Genomic DNA, 19703 nt, shown 5'->3' with positions numbered 1-19703 from the left:
GTGCTCCTTAGGACTAATTATCAAGTAAAAAATCTGTGCTGTATCTTTTTTTTTTTGGTGAAGAATATTGGCCCTGAACTAACATCTGTTGCCAATCTTCCTCTTTTTGTGTGAGGAAGATTGTGGCTAAGCTAACACCAGTACCCATCTTCCTCTGTTTTGTTTGTGGGATGCCACCACAGCATGGCTTGATGAGTGGTATGTAGGTCTGTGCCTGGAATTTGAACCTGCAAACCCTGGGCCACCAAAGCAGAGCACACAAACTTAACCACTACGCCACCAGCCGGCCCCGTGCATCAAATTTTTGAAAGATGAATTTGAAAAATTCACTGTGAAAAACTCTCCAATTTATTTAAAGTATTTTTGCTTATAATTAAAATATATATATATGTATATATAAAATAACATTTCCTTTCTTGAAATGTTTCTCTTAACTTGGGTTCCACGATATGACAGGTTTTCTTCCTTGTCCTCTGGCTGACCTTTCCCCGTTTTGTTGAGGTCTTTTGGTATTCTTACTTATTGGCATTTCTCACAGTTCTAATCTCTGTACTTATTTCTTCTCACTCAACATATTCCTCCTGAACATAGTGATTAGTAGCACAGGCTTTGGAGTCAGATCAGGGTTTAGATCCCAGTTGTGTTAAGCCGTGTAACCTTGAGCAACTTACTTAATATTTCATTGCCCATGTTTCCATTTTAAAAAGTGGTATCAGGGGCCAGCCCTGTGGTGCAGCGGTTAAGTGCACATGTTCCACTTCGGTGGCCTGGAGTTCGCTGGTTCGCATTCTGGGCGCGGACATGGCACTGCATGTCAAGCCACGCTGAGGCAGCGTCCCATGTGCCACAACTAGAAGGACCCACAACTAAAAATATACTACCATATACCTTGGGAGCTTTGAGGAGGAAAAGGAAAAAATAAAATCTTTAAAAAAAAATAATGAAAAAATAAAAAGATTTAAGTGAAATCATTTATTTAAAGCATTTAGTACAATGCTTTTCTTATAGCAAGCAGTCAATAAGTGTAGAAATATAGTTTAGCTATGTATATAGATATGTGTATCTAATCACTCCTATGACTCCAGTCATTGTGTATATGCTGATGGTGTCCAAATCTTTTTCCAGGTTAGCTCAGTCTCCAGATTCTAGACCTGTTTTTACCCTACTGGCCACAGACATCCCAATCCATTATGTACCCAAAATTGAGTTCATTCTCTTCTGCATTCCTGTATCCACTCTGTCTCCAACATTCCCTATTGTTGAATGATACATTTACCAATAGCCTAAGCCAGAATTCTACATATCGTCCTTGACTTTTCTTCCTTATCATTGCCATCCAGTTAACTATAAAGTATTTTTGGATTCTGTCTACCCTGGTTTAAAATGGTCCATTTCTTTCCTACTGCCATTGCAGAAGCTCAAAATCTGGGAATCATGTATGATATGTTTCTTTACTCTCATACCTCATTTTTACTCCCAAGTCCTCCCAATTTCATCTCATAATACTTTTTGAATTCGTTATGGCCTAGCCCTTACTTCCCTTTCCTGCCTCATCTGATTACCACACTTTCTTCTCATTTCTGTACTCTCTCCACACATGCCATGTTTCCTCTCACCACAAGGCTCGTAAACTTGTAGTCTGCCTTACCTAGCAACTCCTACTCATCCTTCAAATATCAGTTGAGAGCACCACTTTTCAGGGAATTCTTCCTTGCCCCAAACTGGATCAGATTGTCCTCTATAAATGTCCTTTGCCTCTTAGACCCGTGCATCATCCATTACACTTGTTGGCTGAATTTATTTGTGTGCCTAATTATTGGATAAATCTTCATCTCCCTGGCCAGAGTATAAAGACCATGAGGACAGAGGCAGTCTTATTTTTGTTTGCCATTTTATCCCTAGTACCTGACATGTTGTAGATTACTAAATTTTGTTGAATGAATAGATACTTATTGCTACTGCCTTGGCGAGGCCACTGATAGCTCTTCTGAATTTTATAACAGTCTGCTACTTGGGTCTCCCTAGCTTTTGCCTTGCCCTTTTCTAATATATTCTATACATTGTAGCCAGAGTGTTCCTTCTACAATGCAAATATGTTCATGGTAATCTTCTGCTCACAATCATTCCATTGTTCCATATTGTCCTCAGCATAAAATTCATATTCCTTTCGAGCTTCATCTTTCACCACTTGCCCTTTTCACTCTGTGCTTTAGCAATACTTAAATATTTGTAGTTCTCTAGACACACTATTTATGTGGGCTATTTCTTCTGCCCAGAGCTCCCTAGCCTCCTGCTCCTCCTTTTACCTGACTACTAGTTCCTTATTTTCTGTCGGGTTTCGGCTTCAATGCTGCCTTCACCTCAAACAAGACTGAGTTGGGTTTCCCTCTTAGGTATCCCTATAGCACCCTGCACCTTGTTATCTCACATGTCATACTGTATTGAAAATGCCTGTCAACTTGTCTGTCCCAAGGCCATTTTTTGTTTGTTTTGTGTGTGTGCATGAGGAAAATTGGCCCTGAGCTAACATCTGTTGCCAGTCTTCCTCTTTTTGCTTGAGGAAGATTATCGCTGAGCTAACATCTGCGCCAGTCTTCCTCTATTTTGTATATAGGACGCTGCCACAACATGATTTGATGAGAAGTGTGTAGGTCCGTGCCCGAGATCCAAACCTGTGAACCCTGGGCTGCCAAAGTGGAGCACAGGAACTTAACCACTCAGCCACTGGGCTTGCTCTCCCCTCCCCGGCGCTGTTTCTTTATGATTATTTCAGAACCTGGCAGAGTGCCTGGTGCATAGCAAGTGCTCAGTGAAGTCACTCGTGAATGCATTAGGCTTAAATACTATGGTTTAGATACATTTGGGGTTAAATCATTGTTATGAACTTTTAAATTTTAATAGTGGCTAGGAATACTATGAAATTTAAGTATAATACTAGAAAAATTATTTGCAGCACAAATGGAAGATCAGCCCAGTCTAAATAGGTTTAGCTTCACTAAAAATTACAGAAATGGAAATTAAAACAACATTGGGAAATTGTTTTTGCCTATTAGATTCACAAGGATTGTAGTGATATATAATATACAGGGTAGGTGGGGTAAGATGAAATAAACACTCATAGAATGTTGAAGAGTAAACGGGCTCAACCTCTTTTTATACTTCAGTTTTGCATAGCTATTAAAACGTTAATGGTTCATAATTTTTGAGCCAGAAATTCAACTTCTAGATATGTATCCTACTGAAATATACATATACTGAGGAGTTCAGAGATCTATGTACGAGGTTGTCCATTGTAGCATTGTTTTTAGAGGTGGAAATTTGGATACGAGCCAAATGTTCATCAGTAGGATATTGCTAAAATAAATGGTACTGCATACGTGTGAAGAAATCATATACAGTTTTAAAATATTAAGTAGAGTTATATCTAAAGATGTGGGAAAATGGCTAAGATATAATAAATTTATAGAGCAGGTTACAAAACAGTACCTTGTAGTAGGATGCCATTTTTATAAGTAAATATGTAAAATTATAGTATATGCTAGTATATGTGAGTAGTGTCTGTATGTATATTTAAAAAACAATATCTGGAGGAATATTCACCAGACTGTTAGCAGTGAATTAATAGGAGGCTGATATCAAGGGAAGCTTTTACATTTTGTTTAATATTTTCTGTAATGTTTGATTTTTTTAAACAATAAGCATGCATTATTATAATTATCAGAAAATAAGAAGATTAAAAAACAACCAAAAAAAGATCACAGACTATATGGTGTTAGGGTGCTATCAATTGCAATTATGAGCTGGACACTTACCTTTCTCTTTTTTTCAAATAGAATGCCCAGTGTTTACATGGGGACATTGCACAGTCACAAAGAGAAATTACACTGAAAGGCTTCAGAGAAGGTAGTTTTAAAGTTTTGGTAGCTACCAATGTGGCTGCCCGTGGTTTGGACATTCCTGAGGTTGACCTGGTGATTCAAAGTTCTCCTCCACAGGTAGGAAATGAAGTTTTTTTCCCAGTTTTATTGAAAAATAATTGACATACATCACTCCATAAGTTTAAGGTGTACAGGTAAGATTTGATTTACATATATTGTGAAATGATTACCACAATAGGTTCACCTAACATCTATCTTCTCATATAGACACACTACAAAAAAATGAAGAACAAATTTTCTCCTTGTGATGAGAACTCTTAGGATTTACTCTCTTAACAACTGTCCTATATATCGTACAGCAGTGTTAGCTATAATTATCACGTTGTACATTATATCCCTAGTACTTATTTTATAACTGGAAGTTTGTAGCTTTTGACCACTTTCCTCCAATTCCCCCTCCCGCTACCCTCCGCCTCTAGTAACCATAAGTCTTATCTCTGTTTCTATGAGTTTAGTTTGGTTTTTTTTTTAGATTCCACATGTGAGGTCAAACAGTATTTATCTCTCTCTGTCTGACTTATTTACCTTAGCATAATGTCTTCGGGGTCTATCCATGCTATCACAAATGGTAGGATTTTCTTGTTTTTTATGGCTGAATAATGTCATCATACACTCACACACACACACACACACAACTTCTTTATCCTTTCATCCATTGATGGACATGTAGGGTGTTTGCATGTCTTGGCTATTGTAAATAATGCTGCTATGAAGGTGGGGTGCAGATATGTTTTCGAGTTAGTGTTTTTGTCTCCTTTGGATATATTCCCCCAACTGGTATTGTTGGATCACAGGTAGTTCAAGTTTTAAAGTTTTGAGGATCTTCCATACTGTTTTCCATAGTGGCTGTACCAATTTACAATTCCACCAACAGTGCACAAGGGTTCCCTTTTCTCCACATCCACGCCAGCATTTCTAATCTCTTGTCTTTTCGATGATGGCCATTCTAAAGGTATAAAGGGGTATCTCATTGTGGTTTAATTTGCAAGGACATGAGATATGATTTAGGGAAAATAAGAACAGCTATATAGACTGCCATTTTATTTACAAGATATTGCTCGGGATATGAAAAATATGTTATCTGTTCTTCCTCTTAGCCGTCTATTGTTAGTACGGTGTTAAATTGATCAGAAGGTGATGCCTTTGCAAATGATTAACTACATTATTTGGATTTGAAGCATGGAACCATGCAAGGGAATTATAAAAAGTTGCCATATAAAGAGCCCTGGGATGAGGTGGATAAAAAGGTTTTAAATCATATCCCCGTTATCCAAAAATTCAAGCAAGAAAGTTCTTTGGGATGTTGAAAAGAGTAATAGGATTGAAATGAAAATATTGTTATTGGTAGTAGTAGTTTTGTTATTATTAGCATTATTATTTGGATGCTGGAATGACTGTGTAATTTGCCAGAATTTTAAAAAGTATTACCTTTTTTATATTTAGGATGTTGAGTCCTATATTCATCGCTCTGGACGCACAGGTAGAGCTGGCCGGACAGGAATTTGCATATGTTTTTATCAACCAAGAGAAAGAGGTCAACTAAGATATGTGGAACAAAAAGCAGTAAGTAGAGTTAAATTATTTCAGGCTTATTATCTAAATGGTGCCTTAGAAAAGAGCTCTTTTTCTATTTGTTCTCACAAATAGATCTTTATAACTTTTCTCAGTTTAAGCTGCATTTGGATGTGAAGCATGCGAAGAGCTAAATTTGTGTTAGCTGCAAGACTTTGTTTTAATACAGCTTTTATTGTGAAGACAGAAGAGCTGACTTTCTCATTTTCCCTTGAATTTCTCCCTTGATACTAAGATCAGAAGTGCATTGTGATTTCAGTACCTCTTAGTCTAGCATTGTAAATGGGTGACTATGACAGTGTCTTGGTGTAATAATTCAGATTATATTGAGTAATGGTACAATAGCCAGTTTCTCTAAGAAATTATACATTTTTTGTGGTCTGGATTTTTTGTGGTATTTCACATTTTTTCCTATTTTTGTGATGTGTGTTTTTATACACTGTTTCATATACTTTGCAAAATGGGAGTAATAAGAGAAAAAGTCAATAGATGTAACCAGCATTCTTTTACTTTTTTTTGACTCAGCTTTATTTTGCAAGTGAAATTCCGTGATTGTAATTAAGGGGCGATTCAAAAAATTTTTTTCTCTTTCTAGAATTTGTAATTGATGATTTATCAGAAAAAGCAGATCTTTTGATCTGCTAGGGCTTGGAAATCTTTAAGTCCAAGAAATGGAAATTCGACAAACATTATTAATTTAGAAATTAATTGTAAAGACTTCCATTTTTCTTTAATATAATTCTTTCATTTTCAGGGAATTACTTTTAAACGTGTAGGTGTTCCTTCTACAATGGATTTAGTTAAATCTAAAAGCATGGATGCCATCAGGTATGCTTTCTGACCTTGCTGAATAATTTTTTCTTTTGTATTAGGCTATTCATCTTTAAGCTCTCCTAGTTCAAATAATCAGAAAATTTAATCACCAGTTTTTACCTGCAGACATTTAGTTATATTAAAATATGAAAATGTTGCTCTTTCTTTTCCCATTCATTCTTTTATCTTTAATTTTTTCCTTTTGTCTTGACCAAGAAAATTTACTATTTTTAAACCATAGGTCTCTGGCTTCTGTTTCTTACGCTGCTGTTGACTTTTTCCGACCGTCAGCTCAGAGACTGATAGAGGAGAAAGGGGCAGTGGATGCATTGGCTGCAGCATTAGCCCACATCTCTGGTGCATCAAGTTTTGAACCACGATCTTTGATCACTTCTGATAAGGTAGAAATCTGTGAGAAAATTGTATGTTGAGAAACAGTAAAACTGAACCATAGATATCTGTCTATCCGGAAAGAAATATAGGAAACTTTCAGTTTGCACAGTACTGTTTTAACTGAAACTTGCATACCAGAACCTATTCTTCATTTTGTAAGTTGCCATGGAACCATGCAAATCAAAAAATAGACTCTGCAGTAAACACAGTACTGTGCATAGTATGTAATCCATGTAAGGATTGCCTGTATATGTAGAGGGAGGGTGTGAGGGGGTGTGTGTGTGTCTCTGTGTCTCTGAGTCTGTGTGTCCTGCTAGGTTGGTATGAGATGTCAAAACAAACCACACCAGAGCTATATATTCCCATTGTAAAAGTATATTTTACTCTTTATAATTAGTAAGTAATCTGCAGGGTGATACTTTAGCACTGAGAAAATACCCTATATCTAGTAACCCACCAAATACGTCTTAAGAAAATATTTAAACTATAATTCTTAAGAAAATGTTAGGGTAGAATCTTAGAGCTAAGTAAGTACCTAAGAGGTCATTTAGTCCTTGCTTTTATCTAATAAAAGAATCCCTCTTTGGCAGATAGGTCATCTACCTCTGATTAAATATCTTAGAAAAAGAATGTTAGTGGCTTGAAATTTCTTTTATGGTTTAAACCCAAATCCAAAGTCTTTACTGTGAATGTCCTACAGGGTCTTTCTCTTGCTATGTCTCTTTCTTTTGTGAGGAAGATTGGCCCTGAGCTAACATCTGTTGCCAGTCTTCCTCTTTTTGCTCAAGGAAGATTGGCCCTGAGCTAATTAATATCCATGCCAATCTTCTACTATTTTATATGTGGGATGCCACCACAGCATGACTTGATGAGCAGTATAGGTCCGCACCCGAGAGCCAAACCCCTGAATCCTGGGCTGCCAAAGCAGAGCACATGAACTTAACCACTATGCCACTGGGCTGACCTCATCCCTTGCTACCTCCCTGACCTCATCTCTTATCATGCTCCCCTTGCTTGTTTTAGCTACGCTGACCTATTTGCTGTTACTCAAACATAAACCTCCCCTGCACAAGGCCTTTGCACTTACTTGCACTGTTTCGAGTGTTCTTCCCTTTTAATAACCGCATGGCTTCTGTCTTTACTTCATTTAATTCTCTGCTTGAATATCACCATATCAGAGAGGTCTTTCCTGATTGCTCTAAAATAGCTTACATCTCCCTTTACTCTCTATTCCCTTCCTCTGCTTTATTTTTCTTCATGATGCTTATTATATATGACATTCTATGTGTTTCCTTGTTTTTTTTTTTTTAAAGACTGGCACCCGAGCTAACATCTGTTGCCAGTCTTCTTTTTCTTTTCTTCTTCTCCCCAAAGTCCCCCAGTGCATAGTTGTATATTCTAGTTGTAGGTCCTTCTGGTTCTGCTATGTGGGACGCTGCTTCAGCGTGGCTTGGTGAGCGGTGCTAGGTTTGGACCCAGGATCCGAACCAGCAAGGCCCTGGGCCGCTGAAGCAAAGTGCCCGAACTTAACCACTCAGCCACAGGGCCAGCCCCCTTCCTCATTTGTTTGCTCTCTACTCCTCCCTACTTAACATGGCTCCCTCCCCTACCCCTAGAATGTAACCTCCACGAGAGAAAGGACTATTTACTGCTGAATCTCTAGCACCTAGTACAATCTCTGGCACATACATTGGGATACTCAATAAATATTTGTGAGATGAATACCTCCCTGTATCTTCTTCGTGTTGATCCTTTTGCTGTCCAGTGAAGTTTTACAGAACAAGTAATTTTCACTTGTGTAAAATTCCTTCAGAAGTTTAAAGAGGTTTTTGTCCTCTTGTTTTTCCACTCAAAGCTAACTTTTATTCCTTCAGCATTTCCCTAATTCTAAACTACCTTATCTTTTTTCTGATGCTCTAGTTTTTAAAATTTTCTCATAAAGCATTATGGTTTGAATTAAATGTAGGCTTTAGAGCAATGCATAGAAAAATGGTACTTTCAATGATCTATAAACAGTAGTCTTCCATTAATATAGTTTCAGAGAAGTTATTTTTTAAGCAGTTATGTTACGCACTTGGCTCACAAGAAGTGCACAGTTAAGTCATGAAGGGCTGTAGAGTTAGAACTTCATTCCTACTGCTGCTACTTTTTTGCCAAACAAAATGTGACTTTTATTCCTTAAGGGGTTTGTGACCATGACTCTGGAAAGCCCAGAAGAAATACAGGACGTCAACAGTGCTTGGAAGGAACTTAACAGAAAGCTGAGTAGTAATGCTGTGTCCCAAATTACCAGAATGTGCCTCCTAAAAGGAAATATGGTAGGCTTTTCTAGATAAGTAAACAGCTTTTTACTCAACTACCGTAAATGTTTATAAAGACTAGCATATTTTATTATTTCTTTGCTCTTTTGAAGACTAAAGGGATGAATAATACTGTTTTCTCTGTGTGTTAGTTTGTTTCCAGTTGTAAATGTGGGGAGTTATATAAATAACCATCCTCTAGAAAGCTGTAAGTCATTCTGCTTAGTTTGACTACCTAATACCCAAGTTATCTAAGTTTCTGCCCTTGTACACATATTAAGTGTAGTTGTATGTGTTTATTTTCTAAGACTAAACAGCTTATGATTGCAACAGCTAAACAGCTCTATTTTTTAGAGAATACACAATATTGGTTATTAAGTGTCCTGCTATTGGTTGTTAATGAGGATAATTTGTGAAGTATTTTAATACATTTATGAAATAGCAAAGTTAAAACTGTATTAACTTTTTTTGTTGGAAATAATTCTCTCAAAGTTTAATATTGCTTATCTTCAAAAAATATTTGTAGCAAGTATGAGACAAATAGACACATTCAGAAAAAATGTGGAGGGGAGGGAAAATATAAGAAGATCCTTAGGGCAAACTAGTTGCTGTACTTGATTATTAAATTAACTTTCAACTTATTGGCAACCAAGACTAAAGAGGAAACATCTTGGGTTATATCATTCTCATTATCTGATAAACACTGCAGCTCTTTAGGAGAGAAACTTTCTGGCACTAAATTTTTAAAGGAACATATGAGATGATCATTTTACAAGGGACATGGAACAACACAGCGTCTACAAAACGTTTTTAGAAGACACTTTAGATTCTTAGTAGTAGTAGATTCTTATTAGGTACTGTGTTTAATTACTTTTCAGGTTTAAAAAATACAATAAGCAGCCACTGTGTGTCATGCATTGTTATATATTAGCTGTCTGAATTCTATAAGCAATCATGGGACACACCAAGTTTTTTTTTTTGTAGCTAATATAAGATTGCCAGCAAGTATTCATGTATTAGTAAAAAAATCAACTCATATGCATCTAAATAAAAGTGTTTTCATTTTGCTTTTAGGGTGTTTGCTTTGATGTTCCCACAACGGAGTCAGAAAGGTTACAGGTATTTTTAAAATTTTATCTGTTAATAGTTGAGTATCTTTCTCTAAAAGATAGGGATTTTAAAAAACATAGTCACAATATCATTATGATGCTTAAATCAATTAAAAATTCCTTAATATAAAATATTCAGTCTGTATCATAATTTAAAACATTTTTTTATCATAAGTAATTTTAAACATATAAAGAAATAAAATTGCTTACTGAATCCTCCTGTTCCCATCATCCAGGTTCAGCAGTTATCAACTCATGGCTAATTCTGTTTCATGTCTACCTCCATCCACTTCCCCACTCTCCTGTGTTCTTTTGAAACAAATTCTAGGCATTCTGTCATTTCAACCATAAATATATCCATATACCTAAATATTAAGATCACTTTAAAAAAACATAATTGGGGTCAACCCCATGGCCCTAGTAGTTCAGTTCAGTGTGGTCCACTTCAGGAGCCCAGGTTTGGTTCCCAGGCGCAGAACTATACCACTTGTTGGTGGCCATGGTGTGGCAGTGACCCACACACAAAACAGGAAGATTGGCACAGATGTCAGCTCAGGGAAAATCTTCCTCAGCAAAAAAAAACAAGAAAAGAAAAAAAAAACCATAATTATAATACCATAAACAAGCCCCTCAGAATAATAATTCCTTATTATCATCCAATTTTGTGTTTAAATTTTCCCTCGTCTAAATATTTTTAAATATAAGGCCCATAAGGTTCACACATTGTTTTTTTGTTTTTGTTTTTTTTTTTGGCGTCCCTGGGTGGGCGCGAACACACATTGTAATTTGATGTTTCTTAAGTCTCTTTTAACTTACAGGTTCTCTCTCTTTTTAAAAATTTTCCTGGGGCCGGCCTCGTGGCCAGGTGGTTAAGTTCACACGCTCCAGCGGCCCAGGGTTTTGCTGGTTTGGATCCTGGGCGCGGACATGGCACCACTCATCAGGCCACGTTGAGGCGGCGTCCCACATGCCACAACTAGAAGGACCTGCAACTAAGCTAATACAACTATGTAGCAGGCGGGATTTGGGGAGATAAAGCAGGAAAAAAAAAACAGATTGGCAACAGTTGTTAGCTCAGGTGCCAATCTTTAAAAAAAAAAATTTTTTTCTTGTATTTTATCTGTTGAAGAAATTGTCTGTTGCATCCCTGTGCATATTTATGTACATATTATGAAACAAGAATAGGATTATTCTATTTTTTATCTTTTCTTTTTGAGGAAGATTAGCCCTGAGCTAACATCTGCCGCCAATCCTCCTCTTTTTGCTGAGGAAGACTGGCTCTGAGCTAACATCCTTGCCCACCTTCCTCTACTTTATATGTGGGACGCCTACCACAGCATGGCTTGATAAGTGGTATGTAGGTCTGCACCTGGGATCCAAACTGACAAACCCCAGGCTGCCGAAGAGGAGCGTGTGAACTTAACCACTACGCTACCAGGCCAGCCCCTGTTTGTTATCTTTTTAAAAATTCAGAATATATTGTGAACACATTTCTTTGTCAACTATACAGTTACTTTTAATAACTCTTTGGCATTTGGTCATATGGGTGGCCAACTTTTCTTAATTGATGTCCTATTTTCTGACATTTAAATTATTTCCAATAATTTATAAACAGGTCAGCCCTGAACATTGGTATAGCTAACTCTTTATGCACTGCCATGTTTATCTCTTTAAGAGGAATTTTTTAAGATGACTGCTTGGCCAACAGGTTTGTGCATTTTTTAAGGCTTTGGTCATATATTGCCACAGTGGTGTGTGAGGGTCTTTGTTTCTGCTCACTTTTACCAACAGGGTATTTTAATGTCAGTTTTCCTCGGTAACTCGTGATCACTATGAAGCACACTTACTGTAGCAGGATATGATGTAGTGATGCTCTTACGAGCTGCTGATTTGTGTATCTTGAGTTAACTCTGATACCAAATTGTTTCCTGTAGCTACATTTTAGTCCCCAGCTGGTGTTGACAGGTTGTTAATCTCCATTGTTTGTTCTCACTTCTTGCTTCTGTCTATATACCTACCATACTTGCTTCTTTCTAATATTCCTACTGAAAGCAACCACTACTTATTAATGGTCTAGTTGTATTCTTCTGAGAAACCATGTTCTCTTTTAGAATGTATAATTTATACATTTCTCCGTGAATTTAGAGTTTCAAAATGGGCCTGAGAGTTTCTCCTGAGACTACAACTTAGGAACTTTAATGAATGAGCTTTGAATATGTTTTTGTTTTTGTTTTTTTCTGGTTTTCAGTTTTGTTCCAGATATTTTGAAGTTAATGGATAGATGGCCTTTAGCTAATAATGGATATGAAAAAAGTCTCTTATACTCATGTGCTTGCTTATGGTTTCTATTTTGCATTTCTATTAATCCTATAAATTTCCCCAACAGGCAGAGTGGCATGATTCAGACTGGATACTCTCAGTGCCAGCCAAGTTACCTGAAATTGAAGAGTATTATGATGGAAACATATCTTCTAATTCCAGACAGAGAAGTGGCTGGTCAAGTGGCCGAGTGGGGAGATCGGGCCGGTCAGGTGGTCGATCTGGTGGCCGGTCAGGTAGACAGAGTCGACAGGGGAGTCGGTCGGGAAGTCGACAAGATGGTAGAAGACGAAGTGGGAATAGAAATCGATCAAGAAGTGGGGGCCACAAACGGAGTTTTGACTGAGAATTTGATAGTTAATCTACCAGTGTGAGCTTGCCTATTTCTGCCTAATCATGTACATTATCCACCAAAAATTAGGTCATCATAGTTGAGGTATGTGTCTGCTGTTGGCAAAGAAGTTGGTCGTATTTTTTTAAAAAGTATTTCACAAGAATGGTTGTAAACAAATCTACTTATCCAGTTATACCTTTGAATAAAAAAACCTCCTTTTATTGTCTCTTTTCACTATGTCTTAAGAATTTTCTCAATGTAACCTTTTAAAATTTCTTTAAAACATGGCAGTCAACTTAATCTTACATAAGGTTACTTTCATTTTATAAAATTTGGTGTATTTGTATTCAGATCATTCCTTCCACAGGATATGTGGTAGAAAATAAGAAATCCCTTCCACATTAAAGGGCTGTATAAACTGGTGACATAATTGGTTAGGTGTAGTACTTCAAATTCTAGATAGTTAATTAAAAGGGTGTGCAAGCAGTGCACACTCACTAATTTATTCAACAGATATTGGTTGAATGTCTACTATGTGCCCATCACTATACTAACAACTAGGGATATAGTGGTGAACAAGGCAGCTGCTATCCTCAAGGAACTTAGTCTAAAGACAAGCAATTATGAATGAGACTAATACCTAAAGGCTAAAATGAAGGTAGGTATGGAATGCTAAGGACTTAGTTGGGGTGTGCCTAACCAGTCCTAGGAGTCAGGAGGGCTTTTAGAAGAAGTGATACCCAAAAGAAGTAAAGCAAAGGTATCAGTTGATCTAGCCAAGTATATGTGTATGGTGGGAGGAGGAGTTTAGAAGGGAGAGGGTTTGCAGGCAGAGAGAACGGTATGTGCAGAAACCCAGAGGCAAAGAATAGCAGGTAAGTATGAGGACCTACAATTAGTTCCATATGGTTTGCATGTGATAGGCAGAGGACAGGGGAAAAAAAGGTAAGGATTTAGTATTTAATGGAGACCAGATTTTAAAGGCCTTGTGTGCATTGTTAAAGAGTTTAAATGTTCTCTTGAACACAGTGCGGGAATCATTAAAGGGTTTAAATTAAGGAGTAACATGATGACATTCGTGTTTTAGAAAGGGCTTGGATTATACTGAGGAGACGGGATTGCAGAAAGGCTAGATTGGAGGCTAGGAGACTTCTTAAGATGCTGTCAGGGGCCGTCCTGGTGGCGCAGTGGTTAAGTTCGCACATTCTGCTTCTCCGTGGCCTGGGCTTCGCTGGTTCTGATCCTGGGTGTGGACATGGCACTGCTTGGCACGCCATGCTGTGGTAGGCGTCCTACATAGAAAGTAGAGGAAGATGGGCACGGATGTTAGCTCAGGGCCAGTCTTCTTCAGCAAAAAAGAAGAGGACTGGCATTAGTTAGCTCAGGGCTAATCTTCCTCAAAAAAAAAGAAAAAAAAAGATGCTGTCAGAGTAATCCAAGGTGGAAGTGATGGTGGTCTGCACTAATGATAGGTAACACGTTTTGAGTGATGAGAAGTGAGGCACTTGAGAGGTTGTTGCTTGTTCATGTCACACAGCTGGATAATATGTAGTGGAGTGAGGATTTGAACCAAGATAAGTCTAGCTTCTGAACCAGCACTCTTAACCACTGTGCCAAGTAGTGGCAGTGGACATTGAGAAACATGGATAGATTTCAGAGGCTTTTAGGAAATAGAATTGTTACGATTTAGTACTTTGAATTGGAAGTTAAGAGAGAGGCAGAAGAATGAAACCTAGAGTTTTGTCACTAAGGTAAGGTACAAGGACGAAGAGCAAGAAAAGTTATGTGGGAATGGAGTGGGAATATAATTAGTTCAGGATTAGATATATTTTAATATTGAGTAGCCCATGAGATATGTAAGAGGAGATAAACAGCAGGCAGTTGGATTTATAGGTTTGAAGCAGGAGAGAGATCTGTTCTAAAGATCTGGGAATAATAAAAATGGTACTTGTAGGTAAGGTAGTAGATGAGATTATCTAGGGAAAGTATAGTAAGAAAAGAGGACGGAGAAGGGAACCCAGAGGCACACCAGTGTACTAACTGCATAGCAGAGGAAAGGGGGTCTCATATGAGAAGGGATGATGAGAAGAGGGCAGAAAGCCGAGAATTATGAGGCTTTCAAAGGAACCAGAAGACAAGCCTGAAATGGCCATTGAATTTGTCAAAAAGGGGACATTTGATGTGGGGAGCAGCCATATTAATAGAGTATTAAGAGTAGAAGCCATTTAGCAGTGGGTTCAGCAGGAAATGGGAGTTAAAGAAGTAGGGACAATAGTCATGAACATGTCTTCCAGAAATTTGGCTGTGGATAGGCAAGAATAAGCTGAAGCAGGATGTGAAAGAAAGGACATGAGGTTGCAGTGAGAATTTTGTGTGTGTGGCCTGGGGGACAAGGGAGATGAGGGAAATTTGAGCATGTTGAAATACTAATTGGGAAGGAGCCAGAAAGGAGGAAGGGGGAAAAAGAATATATGATTGAGCAAAATCCCTCTGAAGACCCAGAGGGATGAGATCAAGCACACAGTGGAGAGTTTTAGCCCTAGATGGTAGGAGCACATCTCTAACATTTTGTCAGGAGCAAAGTGATTATTACTGTTAAGGTAAAAAGTTGAGGGAGTGCCTTCTATTTTTTTCTGTGGTATTCTTGCATTGTCATTTACTGAGAGTAAAGAAGGAAGCAGTAGGTTAGGAGACTTGAGGAAAGTGGAGAAATGCTGAGGTATCAGCTATGGAACAAGATGGAGAACTCACCAGGTAAACCGTGGGTCACAGGCAGCTTTGGGGGCCCACTTGAGCTTAGAGACTGATTTTGTAGTGGCAGCAGTTAGAGTGATTGAGTGATTTCCTACAGCAACACTCAGCATTCTGTTGTAGGAATGGAGATGGGAGACAGTTGATTGAGGATTAGGGTTTTGCTCCGTGAGATGAAAGGATGACAAGGTGAAGAGGTTAAGAACTCCACAAAAGTGATTGGAGTGATGGTCCAGGGAGTCTAGAATGCCTAGGGATTGAAGTGGAAATGGGGTTGATAACAGGGAGAATGCAGAAGGGGCAAGGGACTGAAGATCAGTGGGGGCTATCTGAATTGGAGATTACAAAAGTGGAGAGGTTGGGGAGAAGACAGGTGCAGAGTATGGTGGTAGGGCTGTTGGGGTCAAAGGTTATTTCAGTTGAGGTGGTCAAAGAGCCAAGAAACCAGGTGTTATATGGGTGATTTTCATGGGCAAGGAAGTCTCCTAGAATGAAGACAAACCAAGACTGAAGAGAGAAAGGAAGACTAAGCCAGGTGCCAAAATATCAAAGAATGGTGGAGCCTGGGAAATTACCTGAATTGGGAGGGAGATAGGGTGATATTACCACATACCTGCAAAGGGACAAGGGTATTTACATGAAAGTAAACGAATAATAGTTTGGAAATGGCTTTGAGGAAAAGAGGACATTGATACCAGGGTACATGGAATGTGAAGGAATGAGCAATATATGGATGAGATAGCTACGGGGAGAGTATTTTTCAAGAAAAGTCAGATTTCATTTAAGCCAAGGAGGGAGGAAGGACTCAGTGCTGGATTGAGAAAGAGGGAAATTTTGATTATGGGGAATGGGGTTCCAGATAGCTATGACTGGGGGAAAAATCTCAGTTGGCTCTGTGTCTGAGTAATTGTGAGCTCTAGATTTATATCCAGGATGAAATAGGGGCTCCGTTCCTACTAGGGTGCATGAGTACTAGTACTTCAGTCATAATATGTTGTCTAGCTACAATGTCCCAGGCACTATGTTTGGGGTCCAAAGGTGAATATGGAGTGCCCAGTCTCGGCCCTCAGCTCAGAATCTAGTGAAACAGATGGACACAAACTTAGGCCCATGGCAATGATTAAATGCAATGATTTGAAATTTCTACACAAGGGCACCCAGCCTAGCCCAGGAATGGGGGTGGGGGTTCAGAGAAAGTTTTCTGGATATGATTGAACATGAATTAAGTCAGGTAAAAGAAACAGGAAAATGGGAATGGGCATCCAGGCAAAGGCACAGAATAGCTCATAAAACAAGATCTAAATACGGCAAATGATAAGTAGCTCTTGTTGCTGGGATCTTCATGAGGAAAGCAGTGGTGCAAACATGGCAAGAGTCCTATCTTGGAAGGTTTGTAGGCCTTCTGTTGGACAACCATTGAAGAGTTTCAGGGAAGAGAGTGAAACACATAAGCAGGTAGGTAAATTCCAGCAGGTCAGAGATGGATTGAAGGGGTCCACTTGCTCGAGGCTGGCTTCTCTGTTGGCAAGGAAAGTGGGGCAAGTCCTAACAAGGTGAAATAATAACTTCCCATATCTTCCGGAAGGAGGACCCAGGGCAAATTCCTCACCAAATTCTCAGCTTTGGGCTGCATTCAGCCACCTATCTTTCCTCCTCCCTCCGAGCCCCAGCACCTCCACGACTCCAACTGTTGGCTCTTCAGAGCCTGTTTGTACTCTCTGCCCTAGTGTGGTCACTTACCACCTATTTGAACTTGAATCAGTTACCCTGATCTTCAGTTTTTGAATTTATAAACAATATCTTTTATTCCATTCAGCATTAGAAATTTGAATAATGAATTCACATTTTGGTGTGAATGTCCAAGAGCCTCCTCTCTAGTTGTTTTTCTTTTGTATATTTTGGAGGCAGTGCTTAATAAGGTTTTTTTTGGTGAGGAAGATTGTCCCTGAGCTAACATCTGTTGCCAATCTTCCTCTTTTTGCTTGAGGAAGATTGTTACTGTGCTAACATCTGTGCCAATCTTCCTCTATTTTGTATGTGGGGTACCACCACAGTGTGGCCTGAATGAGCAGTGTGTAGGTCCACGCCTGGGATCCAAACTGGCGAACCCAGGTCGTCGAAGTGGAGCATGCAAACCTAACCACTATGCCACTGGGCTGGCCCTGCTTACTAAGTTTTTTTAAACCACATTCCTTTTTTTAAATATTAGTAGTATATGTCCACTGTGAAAAATTTGAAAAAATAGAGAAGCAAATAAAAACCACTCATAATCACATCACTCAGAGATAATTACTGCTAACATTTTGTTGTGTAGACTTTTGAATTCATTGTGTGTATACATACTTTTTGAAATAGAAATTCTGCCAATTTTATGAAAACATATTACATCATCTACATCAGAGAAAACTGGTCTGGCAGAATCAATATTCAAGCACAACTTCACATTTCCTATCAAATGTTATAATTGTTACTGAATTTTATACTGATGACTAAGTTTCATACAGTAATTTGGCCACCTTTGAACCGAAAACGGCCTTTTGCATGCTTCCTCTTGGAATATTGGCCTCGTGCCTATGTGCAGTTATGTTAAAAAGGAACTTATATAATTTATAAGCCTTGACAACAATTTTCCATTTAGTAATGTTCTGGGCTTACTCTCTTGTTGAACATCTGTTGGCAATAAAAATGTCCCTGTACTGTTTACAGCAGTATCATGTTCAACAATATCATGTAGTTTTGTGGTTTATTAACCAGACTTCAGGTTCCTAATACCAGGATGATTTAATTGCTTTCCTACCTGGGCACATACCTAAAATTTATTTCAAGGGGTCCCTTCTTTTCCCCACCCCCCACATTGCCATTTTAACAATCAATCAACTTTTAGTGACAGGCTACTACGTGCCAGGCACTGTCTGAAGTCTTAAGGATAGAATGATAGATAAATCAAGGCTCCAGGAGCAAGGATGTCACAGAGTTAAAGTGTTGTTGTACATTTACATGAATTCTGTTAAACTGAGACTGTGAAACATCAAATAATAGTTTATGTGAAACATGAAATTTTTCCTTTAAATGGTCAGATTAAAAAATGTGCAGTAAAAACTAATCTTATGAAACAGAGAAAGCAAGCTTCTGGCATTTTCCTTTGTCATAAAATGACTACATTTTGAATTGTCTTTCTAAACACCTGTGAGTTTTAAAAGCTCTCGTTTATTGTGCTCTAGGTGACCAGGCACTGCTAAGCCCTTTTCATTCATTATCTTAATTTTATCAACTGATGAAGCTTTTGTTATCCCCATTTCATGCATGAGAAACTCAGGTTCAGATTAAGGTAACGCGACCAAAATCACAAAGCAAATGGTGCAGGTTTTCAAAGCCAGGCCTGATTTCAACCTATTTTTAAAAACGATTCTATGATAAACTGGCTCCCAATTCTTTAGATCACTAGTTCTTCAGAGGAAATTTAGCAACATTGTCATAGACCATTCAATGGACCACTTTCCTTCAACTGCTTGAATTAGTGTATTGTCCAAGTTATGCAAGACTAAGGGCCCCTCTATTTTCTAATAGAGGTCTATTTGGTCTGGGGCCCCCTTCTCCTGGTCTCAAGGAAGGTTTAGGTGCCTCTCTGTGCTTTTAGAACAACTGACACTCCTCTATCTCCCACCAATCTATAAAGCTTCTTGAAGACTAAGGCTTGTGTATGATCTGTTACCGAATCCTAGCCCTGTTTCTCATACCTGACACGGTGAATGCTCAGGGGATGCTGAGTGCACGCGTGAAATGAATGACCAGGCTCAACTGAATTCTAGTTCTCATCCAGGCTTGTCAGTCTGGGCGTCTCCTTTCAGTATCGATGTTTCCACAAGACGATCAAAAATACACACCTCGCGCGTGTGTGCGTCAAAGGATTTTGCAAACTCGAGCAATCTAATATAAAGCACTGAAGAGGGGCCACTCAAAAGCAACTACAAGTCTTCACTTTCAGGCCGGGGCTAGCGAGAATCTGGTCAGTGTTTGAACGAGAATACAAAGCCACCCTGTGTGGTTCCTTCCAGTTCTACCTTTCGGTAAGTGCCTCCTAGGCCCAGCGTCTTAAGCGGTCTATTCGCTAAGCGCAGCGAGCGTGAGCAGCCGGCGCTCCGGGCCTACACGTGGACCTCAGCCTCCTCCGAGG

General features: G+C 38.7%; 1 protein-coding gene and 1 long non-coding RNA gene across 6 annotated transcripts in view; one reads left to right on the top strand and one right to left on the bottom strand.

Annotated features, from left to right (window-relative positions):
* DDX50 (DExD-box helicase 50) overlaps positions 1-13012 on the top strand; it is a 31228-nt gene extending 18216 nt beyond the window's left edge. For all 5 annotated transcript variants that reach the window (XM_046650329.1, XM_046650342.1, XM_046650336.1 and 2 more), the window contains 7 exons: positions 3834-3995; positions 5382-5501; positions 6265-6338; positions 6565-6724; positions 8900-9034; positions 10091-10135; positions 12512-13012. In XM_046650329.1, the coding sequence (XP_046506285.1) occupies positions 3834-3995; positions 5382-5501; positions 6265-6338; positions 6565-6724; positions 8900-9034; positions 10091-10135; positions 12512-12790 (975 nt within the window). In that variant the 3' untranslated portion in view covers positions 12791-13012. The remainder of the gene's footprint in view (positions 1-3833; positions 3996-5381; positions 5502-6264; positions 6339-6564; positions 6725-8899; positions 9035-10090; positions 10136-12511) is intronic.
* Positions 13013-13724: 712 nt separating this feature from the next.
* On the bottom strand, positions 13725-19685 carry LOC124233201 (uncharacterized). The gene is made up of 2 exons (XR_006886999.1): positions 19267-19685; positions 13725-14070 (listed from the first exon to the last, which is right to left on the bottom strand). It is a non-coding gene; the product is annotated as an uncharacterized LOC124233201 (long non-coding RNA).
* Between the last annotated feature and the right edge of the window lie 18 nt (positions 19686-19703).

The sequence above is a fragment of the Equus quagga genome, chromosome 2, assembly GCF_021613505.1.
Source record: "Equus quagga isolate Etosha38 chromosome 2, UCLA_HA_Equagga_1.0, whole genome shotgun sequence".
Classification (NCBI taxonomy): Eukaryota; Metazoa; Chordata; class Mammalia; order Perissodactyla; family Equidae; genus Equus; species Equus quagga.
Note: the sequence above shows the minus strand (reverse complement) of the source record. Positions and strands in the feature narration are given on the sequence as shown.